Raw genomic sequence first — 21082 nt, 5'->3', positions numbered from 1 at the left:
TGTTCATCCTTAAACTAAAGTTACATCCAACAAATGATTCCACTATAATTAGCACCCCACACTTCTCTATTACATCACTCAATTATATGCGAAAAAGAATATATGTATCAACAGCTATTCATGAACTCGACGCTAAACTACCAATAAAATACGGAGTCGGACTATAAAAGTGCCCTGACGTCCAAGGGGCGCTGCCCCCTACAGCTCTGGCTGGGATGGCTCCCTCCTCTGTGCTTTCCTTTCGATGAAGAATATGAATCACGTTCTAACACGTGGGTGTGTGTATAATTGGAAGATGGTCTAGACAAAAATTACAGAAGAATTATAGCACACAAGTTACGAAGCTCGAAGATTAGTCAATCTCTACCTGTAGAAAAATATAGCAAACAAGAAAAAGCATTCAAACTCCCACTTGTCAGAGAGCACATTTGTTAGGAGCGACGAAAGTCGATTGCTGCAAAAATCGACACGGTTCTGCGTTTTTGACTTTGCTGATGTTGCGTTTACACACGAGGGTTTTTTGCTCATCCGATTGAAGTTGTAAAAAAGGATCATATTGCTGAATTTCTTACTGAGCATGATTGATTTTGCAAAAATTTTGTGAGAGTATATGAACGAGTAGATCGATTCTGGTCATTAGTCTCGCTTAATTAAACACTCGTTAGCAATAGTCATCTTGTGATTAATCAACTATAGCATATGATTCCTGATATACGTAGTTTTACTATTTTTTATTTGTGTATAGTTATCATCATGTATTGTATTCTTTACGTCCATAATAAAGACAATCGGTTTCCGCAGATGTTGATTTCAATACGATAAATGTGCAAATTGGCAAAAGAAAATGAGGAATATGGTACTTTTTCTTCACTTAGTCATAGTTTTAGAGCTATGATCCTCCGCCATCAACGGCTCTTTCGTGCCCATAATGTCATTATTCATTGCCAAATAAGGCATGCACATGCATGAAGATTATTCCTTGTAATCCATACCCTATATCTAACCTAAGGAAAGAAAAAGTACATAAAAAAGTATATCAACAAAAGGGTTAAATAGTGAATTTATTACGGGTCGTAATATGTTGCAAAGACGAATCATTTCGCCACCTCGATATACAATTGTACATCTCAAGCTTTGGCAAAAAAGAAGAAGGATTACCCACCTTGAGTCCTATAGAGATGCACATCACACATCGCGATACTTCTTTTCTCCAAAGGGAAAAAAAAAAAAAAAGTTACAACATTCTCCCCCGGTCGATGCGACCTTGTTGCAAGAAATTAAGTTCTATGTGATGGCGAAAAATTAACAGGTCGGAGAAAGAAAATGTAGATTAAAGCTTCTATAAAGTAGGCCATTAAATTTCGTTTCATCAAAGCTTCATCGTGCATGGCCTCACCTCCATGTCATCCATGCATGGCTATGAGCTAGCGGCAAAAAGTGTTAGAGAACGACACACATGCAAACGACCTCACAATGTTCATGGACAAGGACTTAACAACACCAATGTAGGAATCATTATGCCCAACAGAAATCCTAAACCATATGCTCAAAAGCTAAGATAAAAGAAGGAGGAGAAGAAAAAGATCTTCAAACCCATCCCTTCAATGGAAAAGCCACCCCCTACCTAGCTACACAATGTTTACATCACCCCCATCAATGACTCAATCCTCCACAAGCAATCACTTGAAAAAGGGCATTAATTAAAAAAAAAAAAAGTGACCCAAAATAAAATAAAATAAAAATAAAGGTCATCCAATTAATTAAAAACTTTGATTTTGGGATGAACCTGTGTGAACCTCCATGTGAAATGTCTGAAAGCTGTTTAAAGCATATATGCATTAAAATCTCTCTCTCTCTCTCTCTCTCTCTCTCTCTCTCTCCCTATGTAGCTTTTCCCACAACCATCCCCTCTTTAGGGTTTATTCCCAGAGCCTTTTTGTACTATGCATGATGCAAGAAGAACACATTCGCTAGTTTGAATCTCCCATTTACAAACTTTCCCCTCACCAATCCCCAAAATTCTTCAAGAAAAAAAAAAAAAAACAGCTAAACAGGCTGACAAACCCTAATCCCGAGTCCTCCGCTAGAAATATGCCGCATGAAAAGGGTTTCGACATCTGGTCTGCAAAGGTTTCAGCTCAGCTTTCAACACTTTACCTAACATTCGAACATGACAAGCATGCATGCATTTGAAATCCAAAAGCAAAGAAAAGAAGAGAAAAGAAACACAATTTCCTCACGTGAAAAAAGACAAAAACAAGAATGTATGCCATGCATCTAACGCGATCTGCAACTACTAATCTCCATACCGTAGTGTATATGCAACGCGAAATGCCATCAATCACACCTGACAACCAAAGAGAGGAGGAGGAAAAGGGGAGGAGATGAAGAACCAGAAAGAACAAGAATTGGAATAAACTGAACAAAAAAGTTTGGAGATACAGGACTGAATGCCTCCATAACTTAGTCGTACGTTTTAATACAAATGACGAAAGAGAAAGGTCAAAATCATAAGTGCCCATAAGACTAAATTACTCCAATTGCTAAAACTCTAAATCATTTTACAGAGAGAAAAATCCCAAAACAAGGCACCAATTGCATGCAATGGTGAAATGGGTACTCCTAGAAAAGAAGATACAGACCCCGTAACAAGGCTACAAAAAAAAAAAAAAAAATGAACTGGTTAGGGAGAGAAACTACATACCAGTGAAATTAACACAACTTAGATGAACATGCATATATCATCATCCTGTGGTTATGTCACTCCTCTTTTGGCTCCTGCTTATTCCTCAGCTGTGACGGCACGATAATGTCCTGAAGCAGCCCATGATCCCTCGCCAAATCCAAACCCGATGATGGCGAGGTCGATGACGGCACGGGGAGGAAGCGTTTCTCTTCGTAAAACCTCGGGAATGACGAGGGACTAAAGCTAGGCTGCGCTGAAGTAGTCATGCTGGTGCCGCTAGTAAGGAGGCTCAAATTAGAGGGACGCGAAGTGAAAGAGTAAGGCACGTTAAGGGGTTGCAATTGCTGGCGGTTGTAGTGATCCTGGATCAGAAACGAGGCTGCGGTTGCCGGAAGAGCGCCGCGGTAGGAGGCGGCAGCAGTGGCTTCTGATTGGAGTATGCCAAGGCCGCTCTTCGGCGCAGCGGGGCTGAGGTGGGTGTGTTGGCCCTCGTAGGTGGTGACGACGATGGAGGGATCATCGGAAGATCTCTCCACCCTCTTCTTCACTCCACACCCTGCACTAGTGCAACGATAGTAGCTCCTGCTCCATCATAAACATTGAAACAAAAAAAAAAAAACAAAAAAACAAAAAGGAAAACAGTTAAATTCACAAACAAAGAGAGTCTAACTTGCACCCTATATGATCTCCAACACCGATGACAAAACCAACAGTTTCCACAAGAGACAAGCGCCCGCGAGTAAAACTTTATCGTGTGTGTTTCTATAGTGTGAACAATGTCTGAACGCACAGTTGAGTGTGTGAAATGAGGAAAAAGGTTGGGAGTGATCTCTTCTTCTTCTTCTTTTTACCTGGGATAAGGGCTGTTCTTGACGGCTTTCTGGCCGTACTTCCGCCACCGGTAGCCGTCGTCGAGGTGATCGACCTCGCTCTTGGTCATGAAGGCAACTCTCGGCTCCCTTTGCCTCTTCTGGTTCTTCTTCTTGGGTTTCAACCTGAGCTCACAGTACACAAACAAAGACGCAACAGCATATCGTTCACTCTCTTTTAACAATAATTTTCTGCCAAAAGGGTAAAAGAAAAACGAAATTGACTCGCAAAGACACACCCTCCATCATATGATAATATTTCTTGATTCTTCGTCTGTGTGTCTCTCCACTAAATTTCATGCTTAAAATGCGCGCGGACAGACACATGCACACATATAAATAATTTTTTTTTATATATATGTGTGTATGTATAGCTTTGAGAAAAGGAACTCATTCATCAAGAAACCTAAAAACATTTTTCAAGAAAATACAAAAAAAAAAAGAAGGAAAATTCCATGCTAATGGGAATCTTATACTGCAGAAATTATACATGGGACCATTGTTTCTGGGGGGGCAACTAAGTACTGAAGGAACAGGGGGAAATTAAAGGAGTATAGATTTAAAAAAAAAACAAAAAAATATATATATGAAACTTTCGGATTAATTAAGGAGAGGGAAATAATGAAACTCACTGTTTCTTAGTCTTATCTTGATTCTGCTCTCCCTCCTCTTCCGCGGTCTTGTTGGCCTCTCGCTCCTCCTCATCATTGCCCGCCGCTTCGTTCGACGACAGCGACACCGACGACGAGTTCGGCGTCGCCGGGTTGTTCACCACCTCCGACGACGTCTCCGGCACGGTGGACGCCGGCGAGGGGAGCGGCTGCTGCTGCGAGGAAGGCGACGGCTGCGGCGGGGGCGGGGGCTGGTAGTGATGGTGGAGCAAATCCAATAGCAAGGAAGAAGAGGTGGCCACGGTGGCTGCGGCGGCGGCGGCGGAGGCGGAGGCAGGGGCGGGAGGAGGGGCGATGTCGAAATTGTCGGGGATGGCGAGCAGGTCCAGGAAGCCCTTCTCGACCTCGTCGACGGGCATGTCGAAGATGTTGTAGTTTGGCATCATGGGTTCCTCCGGGAATAAGGAATTCGCCATTGATGGAGCTTCTTCCGTCATCATCATCCTGCTCCGCTGCTGGGGATGCCGATCTTGATTCTGTTGTTGTTGATGGCGATGGTGGTGTTGATGATGGTGGTGTTGACGATGATGATGGGGTTGGTCTTTCTCTTCCATATATATACGTACGCGCGTGTGGATGATGATGAATCACGAGCTCCTCCTCCTCCTCCTCCTCATCGTCGTCGTCATCTTCTTCCTCACTCCAGCTCGAGCTGCTTTAGCCTGTAGCTTTAGCTTGGTGAGCAAGGGTTTAGAGAGAGAGAGAGAGAGAGAGAGAGAGAGAAGAGAAAGACGATTTTTGAATTAGGGATTGAATAGACAATAAAAGTGGGGTTGGGTTGGGGGCCTCTTTTTGGAGAACAGCTTGGATATAGGAGGTTCCACGCCTAGGTTTGACCGGCATTTGCCGGTTGCCCTAAGGCACTTACAAATTGAAACCTCCCCAAATAAAATAAAAAAAACAATATTTAGTTCCGACCCCGACCAGACTCATACCCAACAACTCTGCGATTTCCTTCTACGAAACTGAAAATCGCGAGCAAATAAAATCTGAGACAAATTTGAGAGTCGATGAAGAGCCGGCAGATTCGTGATATACGACGTCTTCAAATCGATGGTTACGTAAAAATTTCCAATTTTTTTTTTTTAAATATCAGACGGGTGCAAAAATCAATTGAGAGGGCAGATAATAATCGGATTGGATTGGATTGGATTGCAATCGTGTGTGAATAGTAGGGGGAGTGTGCGGACCGGCTTGGGGGGTGCATTAAATGGGGAGGCGACCGACTACCCGTTGGGTTGGTTAGTTTACGCGGAGGACTTGACCGGTTTTTACCGGACCAGTGTGGACGGGGGTTCTCGTTTCCACATGGGCACGAGAAAAAAATTCAAAATAAAAAAAGAAAAATTAAAATACGCAAAAGACGTATTCCCTTACGCGTCCTTCTATTATCGTCTCTCTTTTTTTTTTCTTCTTCTTCTTTTAAGCTTCTTTCTAGACTCTCCCTCTCTCTTTTTTCTTTTCGTTCCTCGCCGGGGAAATTTTCTCCGACCATACCTTTTATTCGATGGATTCGGGGTCGTGAATCTCGCCTGCCTCGACGCGAAATTGGTTGAGATCAAACGGTCCGTTCATGCGATATACCGACCGGGGTGGGTGAAGGAAAGGTTCGATCCAAAATCCATAGTGTGCCCCGATTAATAAGTGAAGTCCCGATGTTAAATTACACAGACAGCACACGGTTATTACAAGCGAATAAGTATGCTTTTTTTTTTTCTCTTTAACTTTCTCGTCAAAATTCAAAATTTCATGAATTTCGAGAATTATGAGAATTTATGTGAATCTGCGTGTCAACTTATATGTATGTGATAGGAATTATGTGCATCTCGGATTTAACAAAAGAAAAATACAACAATGCCTGGGTTACGAGTTTTTGATTAAATATTAATAACTAAAAGCCAATCCAAAAAATCCCTTATGTTAAATTGGTTTTAATACTTCACATATATATATATATATGTATATATATCTCGAGGGCGTTTTTTTTTCCCCTGTCTAGTGAGTTATTCAATTGGATCCGATGTCTTTTGTCTTGCTGATCATTCTAGAAATCCGTAAGCCGATGCTATCTCGTTTCGATTTTTTCGATCTCAATGATACTTTCTCGCCCTCATTCAATCGCGTCACTGCATTATTCCTCATCCATCTAGATGGGGTTCATCGAATGCCCTTGTACTTTTCCAAGCATATCTAACAAGATATTGTGAAGAGAATTGTCAAGACCTCATCATAATCAACTAATGAAACATCGCAAAATTTTTTTTTTTTTTGGGTGCGTGGACTGTTCTCGCGACATGCACAATTAATACTTTGCAAAAATCAAATATTTTTTGCGATAAGTATGTTTAACGAGTGTCTCGGACGACGAGTGCTCGTTTAATAGGGCACCGTCGGACCACTCTTTTGTGATTTTCAAAAGAAAAAGGAAAAAGGAAAAATGAAAGGAAAATGAGCTTGTGGGCGGATAACGCGAGCAAGCGTGGGAAAGAAGCTTCTCCGCACGTGTGGGGTCCGGCGACTGATGCGGACGCGCCATTTTAACACCGTCACATCTCTTATTTACCGACACGCCAACGCCGTCGAAAGACTTCCACCCCAATCTTCTTCTTTTTCTATTTTATTTTTGTTCTTCCCTTTTAGGTTTAACTCAATATCCAAACGCTGTGAATAGAATGATGGAATTCGAAGCCCAAATCACCTTAATTACTGCGAAATAACAAGTAGAGAGTTATATCGAGATATATGAAATATCTCATGGAGGAACCGGGAACGTTTCTCCTCGGCCCGTGATCCGGATTGTTTTTCTTTCGACGGCGTAGCTTATGTCCCGTCATCTCACCCGGCTTTCCTAGCATGAAGTCGCGACTGGAACAAAACCTCGTGAGGCTATAATTGCATTTTGTCCAATAAATATTGCCAAGTGATTTCGATACGTTTCAATCTCTCATACTTTTGGCTCTCGAATGAAAAAAGAAAAAGAAAAAGAAATGGATGAAAAGCATGTGGACTTCGGCTTGATTAACGGGTGATCGCCCCATAGCTCGCGACTATGAATGAGGTGGAATTAAACACGAATTGATGGACAAGACCTAAATCATAATACCCTTCTTCGAGTTTATGTCCTAAAGCCCCACTGATCCAATAACACTCAAATCACATCCTTTCTAGCTTTTTATTAAAAAAAAACATTACTTAAACCTTACCCCAATGTGAAACTTAGGGACATTATTAGCCACGGAATCTTCCCATCACATAGTACAATCAAGCAAAGATGATGATAAACCCTTTTTCGGTCACCCCTTTTTCTTACTTGTCTTATTATGATTTTTTTTTTGTTTAACTTTTGTGGGGTTAGGGCAATCACTTTATGGCCAGACCCATTTTGCTTGATTCGGTGGCCAAACACATCGGCACTTCCCATGCAATGGAAACGTCCTGGGGCAAGCAAGCACCTTCGATTGGACGATGTGATGAGGAAGCCAGCTTTTGGCGACAACAACGTAAGCGCCCCCATCTCGGAAGCTATCATCACAAGATGAACCCCCATGATGAGTCGTCCGGAGGTACCATGCAAGCCGTTCTCGAGCAAGAAATCTCGAGGAACTATCTCTCTTTCCCTTCATCAGTGGGGTCACGATAAGAGAGATCTCTCTCTCTCTCTCTTCTACTTCTTCTTCTTCCTTGTTGGATTAGGGTTTGTCACCTTTTGAGGAGGATCTCTCTCTCTCTCTCTTCTACTTCTTCTTCTTGAATTAGGGTTTGTACACTTTTGAGTGTGCAGACCATTTGGTGCAATGGGGGAAACCCTCCTTTTGCATTTAAGGTGAAATCAAAGTTGCACCCCAAGTAACGCTTTCGTGGATCACATGTCTGCCTTCGTGATCCCTAGAGGCATCATTGCCACTCATTGATTCCTATGTTGACCCCATCGTGAATTTAAGAAAAGGGAGGCTTAAAAAGATGCCTCTTCTTGCATTCAGCGCGTAATGATCCGTGTTCGTGTCATTGTGCCATCTTAACTTATATGATTTGCACGTCATTTCGGCTTGAAAATTGATTATGTAACAGTCTTTATGTAAAACTAACAACAGTCTGTTTTGGGCCACAAAAAAAGTACCAATTAATTAAAAATTATTGTGGGGTCTGCTCTTTTAAGACACGATATAGTGTTATTCTTACAGTCATCTAAAAATTTTTATGTTAAAAAAATCGTTTAAGTTTTTAGCTTGTCCAATTTTAATTTTGAAACGATGTTTATTGTTCCCCTTTATATTTTAAAAGGAGCAAGATGTTTTGAGTCCTAAAAAAAATTATAAAAATAAATAAGAAAAAAATTGCGATACCAAAAATAGATAAAATGTGAAAAGTAAAAGTTACGGGTGAAACTATCTTTTTGAAACCTTAAACCATTCGTCACGCCTCGACACATCTTCATATAAAATGTTGCTTGCTATTGCCCGTGCCGGTCACGTATTTACAACATGCCGGCCCCGGTGCTTGATTCCGATCCCATTCGACCGGGTCATCCCACAAATTAATTCAAGACGGCCGGTCCGATTCGGTCTCCGACGCCGTTTCTAAGACGGCTCTCGCTCAGGGCTCAAGGTGGGACAGGTGAAGTCGGTGTCGGGCCCACGGGGTCGCAAGGCTCCACACGTGTCAACATCAGGGGGCGCGCTTTTCTTAATCAGGGGGTTATGAAAGCACATGCGCTTTACGCGGTTTTAGTATATTCTACGATTGCTTCCAATGCACGCCCTCCAGATCTTTATAAAAAAAATTTCTTTTCCCTTTTTCTTTTCCCCCTTCAATCAAATGATCTCAAGGCTCACGCACTATCTTTTTCTCATATATATTTTTTTCTTAATTTTTTACTTTTGCCCCCGTAATTTCATGCAGTAATTAACAAAAAATATTTAATAAATTGGTGAGCTTCTCAACTGCCATTCAAAGGCCCCTCCTTTTTTTTTAAGATAAGCGAGGTGATTCGAAACACCATACAAGCTTTATGATCCGATCAAGTTCAGGTCTCTGACTGATGTGAGGGGGCCTTGATCTTGAGCACTTCGCACGCGGCCGGTGAGGTTTGGAATTGGGCGACCTCCGATCTCTGAACCGACAGCCTCTCGACGTCCCAACCGGCCGAAAACAACACGTTAACAATTACCTATCAACGTTGTATCTTTTAATCAGATGGTCCATCTAAGAATGACCTGTCCATCACTCTCTCTCTCTCTCTACAAGGCACGTGAAAAACTGCAGATTGACCACACAAGAAGGATCTGATATGTTCACAAGGACATTCTTACGGATTCTGAAGGATACTTAACTTGATCTGCGCGGATAGATTTCGCTATTTAATTTTGCCGTAAGCTTGGACTTTATGTTATAATATCATGACATCAATTTAGGGGGAAGTTTCCTCTTTGACTAAGGTATACGGCAGGGAGATATCTTAGTAAACCCTAACAAAAAAAGCTATTTTAAACAGTTTTGACTGAAGCAATACAAGGTAAGGTAGGTCAAATTGCTTTCGCTGCTTGTGGTTTTGGGGGGAATCCTATGATCTAGAAGATCGATCTCATGATCTAGAAGATGGATTTTTTTCACTTTTTTTTCCAAGTTTATTCCATTAGCGATGTGGAGATGACAAAGAAGATGGCAAGTCAAATTAGGCATAATCAACTTGTAAATTTTTCGTGCATACTTGTTGTTAACATGTCGTTGAATTGGTCAAGTGATGGGAGGAGTACAGTGATACAAGAAATACACCTACCTTATGTAGGCTCCGTACCGTTGTTGTTGTTATTTTTTCTTGTTGTGTGATTCATGATTCTCACATGATTCGTGGCTCGAGCTAATGCAGGAATACGAGTCAAGCGATATGATTGACAATAGACGTTTGTTATGCACACATTAAGCGATTTGTAGGTTAAAAGAATCGTAATTGTAGTGGAGCATGGGACATCTTAGTATGGGTATGCCATTCTAGTTAATTTGTGGATTTGTACATCATGACGAAACTTCAATGGTCATAAAGTATTTAAATATCAAATCACACATTCATCTAATAGCTTAAACTTTTATAATAGTTGACGATGGTCTAATAAAATCTCGCATGATATCAGAACGGAAGGTCGTGAATCCGAATTTTTCCAGGCCCTTGCCTCCCAAATTAATATTGTCTACGCTTAGTGCTTGGGCAAAAAGATCAGACTAAACGTGAGGATGAGTCATAGAATATCTAAATATTAAATCACGTATTCATCTAACAGGTTCTCATCAATTGCATCCAGTTCGCTTTAGGACGAGAATGCCTGGCCTGCACAGGCCACAAGGTTTAGAGTTAATCGGGCTCACGGGAGCTCTCCGTGACGTTCCACGGGCTCTCCGGATAGCCGGGCATCCACGTCGGTGTCTCCTATTAGAAAAATTGTAGGGAACAAAGAACGCAAGACGGCCACTTGGTTCCCAATTGGCTAACAAGGGGGGCATTGGAGTCATTTCACCCCCGCCGGTCGCAATTCACGCAACGAAACGAATCCATCGCGATCAAAACTCGCAAAAAGTTTGACCCTGGCTTCGAGTCTTCGTGGGGGATGGATGGATGGATGGATGGACGGATGGTTGCAATAGCAACACACGGACCGTCTTAGCGTGACATTGCGGTACGGCTTGTCGTCTTTCGGGACCGTGAAATAGGATTTGGTCAAAGGTCAAAAGTCTCGGATTTAAATATTTTAATTTCTCATTTTTTTTTCAGGTATTTTATTTATATATATATATTTTATTTGTATTTTTGCTTCTTTTTTTCCACGACAAAAAACAGACGTAAACGTGAAGTGATGTAGTTGTTGGTGTTGGTGGGGGAAGCCTATCTTGTATTATGGACGTGTTAATTCTTAGGGTTTGAAGGCTGGTCCTTTTCCTTATTATTTATTATTATTGGGCCTAGGTTTAAGTTTGCTGGTCATCCACATGGTAGGCCACATGCTGTTTAGGATATGTGTGCAAATATCATCCATCAAATGGGAATTTTTCCCCCCACCTTACATTAGTAGGCATCGTATCTTTATTTCCTCTTTCCTATTTCTTACGTCAAAATTTCTTTCTCCTTTTTTTTTCCGACTATCATTTCCATCATGGGTATGTGTTTCTTATGGGCGATTTTGCTGCCGCCTGAAAGGTCACGTGATTGCTAGCATGTGGTCGGAGCTCCGACCGGAGGTAAGGTCGGAGTTAACACTGGAGAGTTGGGGGATATTATTACACTTCTGGGAAAATAGTCCAAAAGCTAATAAATCTATTGTATGGAGACGAATTTAGTCCTATATCTTTCGATTGTGTCAATTTAATCGTAAATCTTTTGACGATTTGCCAATTTAATCTTAAACTTTTCAATTATACTAATTTAGTTCTAAATCTTTTGACGGTTTTTTAATATAGTCATTCCGACCAAGTACCCTAATAATATGTTTAGTACTAAATTGGTAAATTTTAAAAAAGTTAAGGAGTTTTTTGAATAATTATCTCCAACTTTTCCCAAGACTTGAGGTGGGACATTTGCAAAATCTGAAAAGTCATGGGACGGTCCCAATGCCAAAGCCTAGGGTGCGAGTTGTGTTCGCGCTGTCTTTTCACACACCTTCCTTGTCAGACAAAAAAAAAAAAAAAACCACACCTTCTTTGAAATCTCGTCTCGATATGATTATGCTCCTCGTAGGTGTTAATAATTGTCCGATGTGGGGCGAACGAAGTTTAATAAATGTAAGAGAAATGTTAGGTTTTGACTGTATGGGTAATTTCATCTAACGATGAACTTATGCAGATGATTAGTCCCAAATCCATGACGACCTGTGAATGTAATCACTCCATATTGAGAACGAAACGGGGAATTGACGAGCCGGGGAGTCTCAACTCAAACTCGAAATAAATTTGGGATGGAACCTAGCTCTAATATCGTATGAGGACATACATATCGAAAGTATTAAATTGATAAGTAGAGGGAGACTGCACAATTAAAAAATGATCATTGAAACCCCATAAACAGGCGATAACATGATATTTTAATAGCAATTCACTTCCGACATGATAAATTAGGTAAGACGCTAGTCAAAAAACTTGAAAACGGGGATGCCTAACAAGGGCTTCGTGTGCTTGATGGCAAGGGGGAGAGGGGGTGATTGAATTTTTTCCGTGAGCCTAATCTAAACCCGTACCACCGCTTCTCGAACATTTAAATTAGCTCCATGATGTGACCAAAAAAAAAAAAAAATTAGCTCCATCGAATATGACATGGCAATATCATCAGAATAAAATCACAAGAGCAAAAGTGGATTATCATGTAGGTGTTGGATACTTAATTAACGTCTAATTTCCTTCCACATGAACTTAATTGATGAGATTTGATTCGATCCATCATGCGTAAACTACACTTCATCCTCCAATATACAATCGACATCCCAAGGCCATAATTGAAGAAGTGCTAAGAGGAAGAGGAGGTCAAACGTGAAGAATCTCCAAAATCTCTTGCAAGTGACGAGGAAAGTTCCATTTCGATATTCTATTGCGTTAGAAAGAGAATCCCATTAGGATCCTCCACGATATAAACAAAGCCTCCCAACTGCTTTCAACGGATTTGGGCAACGAAACCACAGAATATATTCTACGGCCGACCAATTTGGAATTTTTCTTTTTACTTTGCATTTGTTATTACCGTTTTGATTGCTTTTTAGTTGATGGACAGATTTAGGAAATGTACCGAGAAATGCTTGGAGGAGGCATCTGTCGCTTGCGGAATGGACGTTTATCGGACGAGGACATCGGGCTTCTGCTTTGTCTCTGGACAAGGGGTGTTGGAGTTGAGATCGATTGGATGGTCACCATCATGAGTCTTCATACTTTTTTTTGGTTAGTTGGCTCATAACTAAGTGGCTTAACAAGGCGAGTCTAGCAAAGCGTCGTGTTAAACGAAAAGAAAAATAATCAGGTACAATAATGGGTTTGGATTGAACTCCCTTTCGGTGGATCTCGAAGGTATCGCGCTGTTGTTATGGATATTAGATAATAGGGATAATTGTCCAAAAAGTCTGAAACATATTATATGATCGACAATTCAGTCATAAACCTTTTCATTGTGCTACTTTAATGCTAAGCTTTTTGACGATTTTCCAATTTTGACAGGAAATTTCTGATATGAATGCCGGCTTGTCTACGTGGCATGGCCGGTCTTGACGTGAACGATTTTTCAAATTCTTTGTTTACAAAAAAAAAAAATCTGAAATTTTCTTCTTTTGTTTCCTTTTTTCTTCCTTTTTTTTTTCGTTTCTTTTCGTTAGTGATCGGTTTCGGGCAAAGTGTCTGCGAGGCTGCTAGCAAAAAGAAAAGGGGAAAAAAGGAATAATTTAGAAATATCTTTAAAAATTTTGAAAATCATTTATATCAACAATTTCGGGCCAATAATTGACAAATCGTCAAAGTTTTTATGACTAAACTGATACAATTGAAAGATTTAGGTTCGAATTAACGGTCGTACAATAAATTTATGACTTTTTGTATAATTTGCTCCACGTAACCCGTCAATGCTGAGTAACACAGGCCTCTACGAAGAAGTAATTCATCTTGAATCTCCTCTTGATGCCAAATGGCCTGGCTTGTAAATCATATCGAAGAGGTAGACTTAGCCTAGTTCACAAAACTTAATCCGAAATCCTATATAAATGACAATGATTTGCCGAACTTCGAAGTTATTGGAGACATTAGTGATTCTATATCGAAATATCCGATTTACGCTTCTCAAGTAGGGCAAGGTTTCCAAGGCGAAGTAATTTCTCGTGAATTTCTCCCGGCATCTGATGACCATCCTTTGATCCGAACGGAGAATTACGCTGAGCCGACATTCAGAAATCGATCCACAATACCACCTAACCGAACGAGAAAATGAAGGACACCAATCTAAGCCACACATCTCTACCAATAATATTCCAACTCTTATACTTGATTGAGCTTGATGAAGACCCACACATAGAATAACAAACCCTAGAAAACCCTAATCCCATGTTAATTTAGTATCTTTGCATCTTCATGCATTTCACTTCTCGATTCTCTTTCTAGATTGATGCTCTAGGACGAGAATTCTTTTCTATATCTCTTGTTCGATGGGTGTCGAGTGTCGGACGGTCCAAGCCACGCTTTCTAAAAAAGCAAAACATAAATGTGTGCAAAATAGACAAAAAAATAAAAAGTAAAACAAGATCTATTGAACACGACACAACTGCTCACGAGAAAACAACATATGGTTCCTCCCATAACGAGGCATCTAGATAAAGCACAAGCAAAATCATTAGGGTTGATTCGAGTTTAGTGTAATAATTAGGTGATTAGATAAAGAGATGTGCGCATTATTTGTGAATCTATTAGAAAAGTGATATGTCGATGGATTATGCATGACATTTTTATTCTAAGGTTGACGTTGAAAGTTGTAACCCTAATGTAGTACAAAACCCTAAATAGATTCTAGAGACCAACCACTAATTATTCCCTTCTCCACATAATTAAGTTTGATTAAGCGGGGATCACTGCCAACAAATATCATTGAACCTTATTTCAAGGACAAGAGACTTTATTTCTCCCTCATTATGATTATTCTAAAGTTCTCTTTACTAGAACGCTAGAACATTGTTAGAATAGTAAAGTCAAAATGCACACATGAAATACAATATGAAACCCAAAAAAAAAAAAAAAAAAAAAATTGTCCATGCTTTATTATTAGATAGCAGAGGGGTCACCACATTCGGTGGTGGCCGATGACGATTGCCAACCCTTGTTGTTCTGGACTAGGGTTTTTTGATTCGGATGCCCTTTTGCTCTGGCTTGCATTTAGTCATTGGGATAAAAATCAGGATGTGATATGTTTTATCATAACCCGTGTTTAGTAGATGTTCATTATAGGATAAATGGGGATATAGAGGGAATCTATTGGGATAAAAATATCCTAGGAGAAGGGTCAGATAGACCTTGATAGGATTTCTCAAGAGAGTAAACACGAGGAGAACTAAATTTTTTCCATAACCATTGCCTCTCCTACGCGCCGGGCCACCTCTCTATCATGGTAGGCCGCCTCTCCGGCAATAGCTGCCATTAAGTGTGGCCACCTCTCCAGCAGCACCGTGTTGAGGTCTTTGACGGTAAAGTCGGATATATCCATAACCTCGTTCTTTAATCGATAGTGTGGCGTGATATGAGATCACATCCCTCGTTTCTAACCGCTTGAACTTTTTCAACATTTGTAAGAGGTATCGACCTTTTATGAAGAACTCAAGATTTATCATTGACTTTCACGGTAGCACTCTTGAACGACCTATATGAGTACATCTTCAACTTGTAAAAAAAAACTGAATATTCCACTGTTTAGCACTTATTTACTCATTTGACAATACTAGGAGTAAGGCCACCATGTCATTTTCAAAGGATTCAAATCCAAATCAAAATCCCCAGATCTATCGCATCCGCTCGATCGATATTGTGCCCGAATTTAGATGGCACAAATCTCTCTCATCAATAACTCACTCATCAAAACTCATTCACTAAATAATTTCTAAAGCATTCCGATGTTTCACTAAAAACAGTCGATCTCGGTTGTACATTGCGTCTCCTTATTTGACATTAGATCCACAGTTCACCAAAAGTAGATAGGATATCAAAAAATCATTAGATTTCTTATCATATCATATCCTAACTAGAAATCCGGACGATCAAACACAACCTAAAATTAAGCTCGAAAAGATGGAATAAAGAGGAAAACAAGGGCCGAAAATATCAAAATCCGGGATCTCCCGCTTTGATAGCATGTAAACTTTTTAGGGGACTACGATAAATTCTTTTAAAAATATAAGTTGTTAAGATGAAAGCGTAATTTTAATGTTTGAATATTCTAATAGTCAAAGCACAGAAAACGGTTGCGTATGTTTTGTGTCAATTTATAGGTTAGATTTTTTTTGTTAATGTTAGAGTGCATCAACCGCAACGAAATAGAAGCTCATTGCACCGAGTTACCAAAATCAAAATTCAGTGATCGGGTCGAAAATACACCCAAAAAAAAAAAAATAGTATCACTAAAGGTGCTACTAGCAATTAACATTTAGTGATTTCCACCACAAATCTCCGAATGTTCTAAATAAAAATTAGACTCAAAATTTACTTGGATCTGAGTAAAATTCGAACTTGAATTATACAACACAAATAAATTGACTATACTTCTGAGAAATATGCAATATGTCTCTTGTGATATTTAAAACAATACTCGATGAGGGGAATTCAAATGAAACATCAAATCCAAGAAAATAAGTGGGCAACTCTTTAATAGCGAAATACATGACCACGAGCGCGTAGAAAATCGTATCGACTCGACTACATTTAAGGATGTGTTTACTTTGCGAAAAATAAATAACTTAAAAAATATTTTCGTATAAATGGCCACTTGTATCACTTACACTAATAAAAATACTAACATCGTTCACCAAAATATTTGGAGATAAATAGATGTTGATAGTGAAAATATTACGTATTAACTAATTATTTTAGGTGATGCATGTAACCATTTTTAGGGAAAGTATTTTGCAAATAATTCATTTCTCGTAAAAACAAACGGAGCTCGAGATGCTTGCTAAAGCAAAAATGGATAATCTAGGAATGACCCAAAAGGTCAAATTTTTTAGTTTGTGGAAAATGACGCTAGAGAAAAAGACCGTCAGTATCGATCGCTCCCATCGACCACTAGGCACGCCCTGAAGTATACCCCCTTCTTGCCCTCGCTCAACCCCTTCTCGCCCCTCTCTTTTGGCCCGTGCCTAACGCTATCCATCCATCTGAACTCGACTCGACACGCGAACACGAATCAGCCGGGCTTACTGAGTCCGGACCCGAAACCTCGAAGCTAACCCGTTGACTATTTTGACATCTAGAAGTTCGGTCGGATGACATCTCGATTTATTTAATTCGTATGGGAAAATGGAAGAGAGAGAGAGAGAGAGGGAGACGGACCGCTGATTGCGGCATTTGCAAGTTACTCTTAAGTCCACACCTCTGATTGAGAGAGACCCTTTCACGTCAATAATAGTTATTTGCAGGCCTCCCCCCTACAAATCATCGAATTTACTCTTTTGGGCCTCCCCACCTTTTTGACTTGCCCTTCCCATCCTGGCCACACATAAGTCGAAGCCGAAGTCAAAGTCAAAGGAGGGGGGGATATTTTGAATTTCCCCCCATTATTCTCGTCCATTTTTCTTTTTCTTTTTTTTTTTTTAAAAGAAAAGGAATTTGTGGTTTCGGGGTGGGGGGAAATTAATATTCGATGATGCGTTAACGCGTTTTTGACAGAAGCGGACAAAACGACTTTAATTTTTTCGCAAAACGCAGTGAAGGACAAATCTGCCTCGTTTTGCGTGCACGTCTCAATTTTAAATTTAATGCCGTTCATATTCTTTTCCTCCTTTTCATTTATTTATTTATTTATTTTTCCTCTTGTTTTTTTTGCGAAGTGGTGACGTCACGATTTTGCATGAGACGGTACAAGATCTCCCTCTCTCTCTCTCTCTCTCTTAATGGAATATTTTCGAATAAATGAAGCATTCTTCTAATCGTCTCCTGATATTTCAAGTCGTCAGTTATTTTGGCCCATTGGTATAATGCGTAAATGTCTTTTTTTTTGCACGAAATAATAAACATGTCGGTAGTCGGTGGAACCTTTTTTTCCCTAACTTTTGTTTTAATAAATCTCTCAATTTTTCCATCGGATTTATCGGACTTTGTTCTTCATGTTCGCTCATATTGCTCTCTCTAATAATAGTTCGGGGCGAAATTGTTGGAAACAAGAATTCTCTTTCACTGCCACCTAACTTTTAGCTCACACTGAACTTCAATTTGACTTTCATCCACTTAATATTCCCCGAACATCACTGAAAAGCGAACCGATTGGAAGTTAAATAAAAAGGAAGTACAGAGGTAAAACGACCCGATTGAAAATTCCATCGGAAAATAAATCGAAACGATCCGCTGGCAAAAGCAACGGCTAATCTCAATGGCCGCTTACGTGGTTTACTTGGTTTTCACGCAACTTGCGCCGGATATGATGTAACATTTTAGGCGTGCATCAGCCCTTCAGCCCAACAATCGGAGGCTAGTTTAGGGCAAGATCAAATCAAAGTTAATGTCATACCAAGAACTCTTCATCCTTCTTATTTCTAGCATCACCTACACTACACAGAACATTTGAAATCCCATTATTTTTTATTTTGTGGACAGGACTTTTCTAATACCAAAGTTTTAAAGTGGGTCGTTGATCAAGTCCTACGAATCTTCAATAATAAATAAATAAAAGGAAAAAAAAAGGGAGGGGGGGTTCTCCTATTTGGCTTGTAACTTGGGCCATGTTTGGTTCAACATTTGGTCAAGGGACTTTGAGAAAACGCAAATACCTTTGGGCTAAAGGCCTTTTTCAAAATACAAGTAGTATTTGGTAAAATGTATTTTAAAAACACATTTGAAAAATAACTTTGACATAAATGTTATTTGGTGAAAAATGAACTTTGTAAATATTTTTTCTTTCCGAAAAAAAAGGCGGCGCGATTAGCGGCCGGCGGGAGAAGGCGGTGGGCGGCGGCGGCAAAACGAATGTGACAAAATTAAAATAATAAAAAAAATTAGTTGAATATCCACATTGGCAAACTTAACTTGACTCGTGACCAGCCAGATGAAAAAAAAAAAAAAAAAAAATATCGCACGACATGGTCAATACTTAAATTCTGATGATTCAAAAGGATTTACATGTGAGAATGTAAGATCAATTTTTTTTTTGGTCATTACAAAGTTATGTTAGGAATCTTGGGACGAGAAATTGGGCAATTTAAAGCTCTAGAAAATATAATGTCAGGCTGTCAGGGCTCAATATTATATATATGTGTGTGTATATATATTACATTTATTTTTTTATGTTCAATCTTTTCATTTTTTTTTTTTTGGTTCTATTTGGGGGGTGGGTGTGGGTTCAATCAAGCAAGATTTGACCAGTGGGATGTGGTCAAACCACATGGGACAGGATTGGGACCGTCATTGAATGAATACATGGTCCCCTCCCCTTTTGCAAAGGTCAACGCAGTGTGAGTTGCCTATTTCTACGTTGACCGCTTTTGTCCATCAATGTCTTCCCAAGAAACCATCTTTCTTCTTTTGATTGAGAGAGGGAGAGAGAGAGAAGCAATTTTAGTTTCTCTTTAGCCTGCCTAATTAATCCTTCGATGCAAGTAGTTTGCTGACCGCTTCCGCACTCGGTCGTTTTCGATAGAGGGAATACTTTATGCAAGATTTTAATCGACGACATCCACGCAAAGAGCTATCTTGATATGTTCGATTGATAACACTGATCACGCCGTTCGTTTTCTCATGCACCTCTCGCGAATCTCTAGTGAAGGGAATTTTTTACGGGGGAAAATCCATTTGCTCTTGAACTTCATCTCGGGAATTTCATGCATTACAATTCATTCCATTCAATCACAGCACTCTCTTGATTTTATTGATATTCACCTTTAGGGCACAAATTAAGAGAGCTTGGTAGGAAATTACTTGGTCCCATCCACCGGAGATTAGTACAAAAATGTACACGTAATGATGACATCGGTAATGATGAATTAGGTGGTGCTAATTGCATATTAAACAGAATTCCTGGTGTCACGTCAGTCCCCTATCAGTCAACAAATCTGGCTCTCGAGTCCTGTAAAATATTATCCAAGGGGCCCCAAATCAAACTGCTTTTTACATGTTTAAGTGACAATGAACCAATATTTTCGTATGACAACATTCTTCTTCTTCTTCCAACATTAGCTTCAACACAATGACCTTGCATGTAAATGTCACTTATGGCTCTGTAATTTTTGAGTCGGTCGGGCTAGGCGAGATGATCCTCGAGCCTCAAAAGATAATAGAAAGCAAAAAGAAGAAGGGAAACTGCGACGTCAAGTTCGATCATAACTTGTGTGAGATTCTCGAATGGCCTGTATAACTTGCAGATTCAGTATACCACCAAGACAGGACTAAATGAAAAGGGGAGCATCTCCAGCAATTGGGCACGTCATATTCGGGTTGAGAAAAACATTTATAAGTAATAAGCCAGACAGTACGACGCGATATCTAATTGCAACAATCGTTGAGAATATACTCAGGGTGATCATCTGAGCAGAGCTCGATTTGGAGGGCAGTCCAAAATACAGAGTTTTGGGATGAAAGTAGGAGCAACTTCACAGTATTCGATTGTGTACCTTAACACCCAACACAACCCACCGCCCCAAATTGTCAAAGGCTGGTGTAAAACCCAAAATATTCTATTCCCTCCCTCACATGAGAACGTTCAAAGTGATCACACATTGTCACAAACCTAGAATGATGCAAATGTCGTTTGACTTTGGAGGATGTCCACCGACATGCCCGGGTCCATGCGAGAAAACCTAGGTCCAATGGAGAACCACAGCATGAACCCCATTCAACTTCCTGTCAGATCGCATAAAAATAAAAACTGTTTTGACAAACAACAACAATGAAAGCCCCACCAAAACCTGATGCATCTGAGTCAAAAAAGCAGAAAACTTTGTAGCAGAACAACGCATCTTTCAAGCTGCTAACTACTTAATAAATTTTTCCTTTCTGGAATGGTGCTAAAAGTGTCGTAATCTTCAGCTATAGTATGAATATGGTCAGTTGACTTGATCACTCATCTGGGTTTAATCAATCATGTTCTTTCTGACCGAGGAACTGGACAATATAATAGAGAACATCCAAGATCCATGACCCTTTTGAGGGCTTAAGAT

At 39.9% G+C, this 21082-nt stretch overlaps 1 protein-coding gene and 2 long non-coding RNA genes across 3 annotated transcripts in view; all 3 read right to left on the bottom strand.

Annotated features, from left to right (window-relative positions):
• Positions 1-2395: 2395 nt before the first annotated feature.
• LOC115747719 (probable WRKY transcription factor 48) lies at positions 2396-5015 on the bottom strand. The gene is made up of 3 exons (XM_030683982.2): positions 4188-5015; positions 3538-3681; positions 2396-3268 (listed from the first exon to the last, which is right to left on the bottom strand). Exons 1-3 carry the CDS (start codon positions 4778-4780, stop codon positions 2761-2763), a joined length of 1245 nt encoding a protein of 414 aa, XP_030539842.1. The 5' UTR covers positions 4781-5015; the 3' UTR covers positions 2396-2760.
• Positions 5016-9440: 4425 nt separating this feature from the next.
• The window catches only part of LOC125313623, a 20025-nt gene continuing 8383 nt past the window's right edge, over positions 9441-21082 (bottom strand). The window contains exons 3-4 of the long non-coding RNA XR_007197271.1: positions 19731-19735; positions 9441-9451 (exon numbers count right to left, since the gene is read on the bottom strand). This is a non-coding gene — a long non-coding RNA (uncharacterized LOC125313623). The remainder of the gene's footprint in view (positions 9452-19730; positions 19736-21082) is intronic.
• The window catches only part of LOC115747800, a 2334-nt gene continuing 1613 nt past the window's right edge, over positions 20362-21082 (bottom strand). The window contains exon 3 of the long non-coding RNA XR_007197266.1: positions 20362-20765. This is a non-coding gene — a long non-coding RNA (uncharacterized LOC115747800). The remainder of the gene's footprint in view (positions 20766-21082) is intronic.

This window comes from Rhodamnia argentea, chromosome 1, assembly GCF_020921035.1.
Source record: "Rhodamnia argentea isolate NSW1041297 chromosome 1, ASM2092103v1, whole genome shotgun sequence".
Taxonomy (NCBI): domain Eukaryota; kingdom Viridiplantae; phylum Streptophyta; class Magnoliopsida; order Myrtales; family Myrtaceae; genus Rhodamnia; species Rhodamnia argentea.
This window is presented reverse-complemented; position numbering and strand designations above follow the sequence as displayed.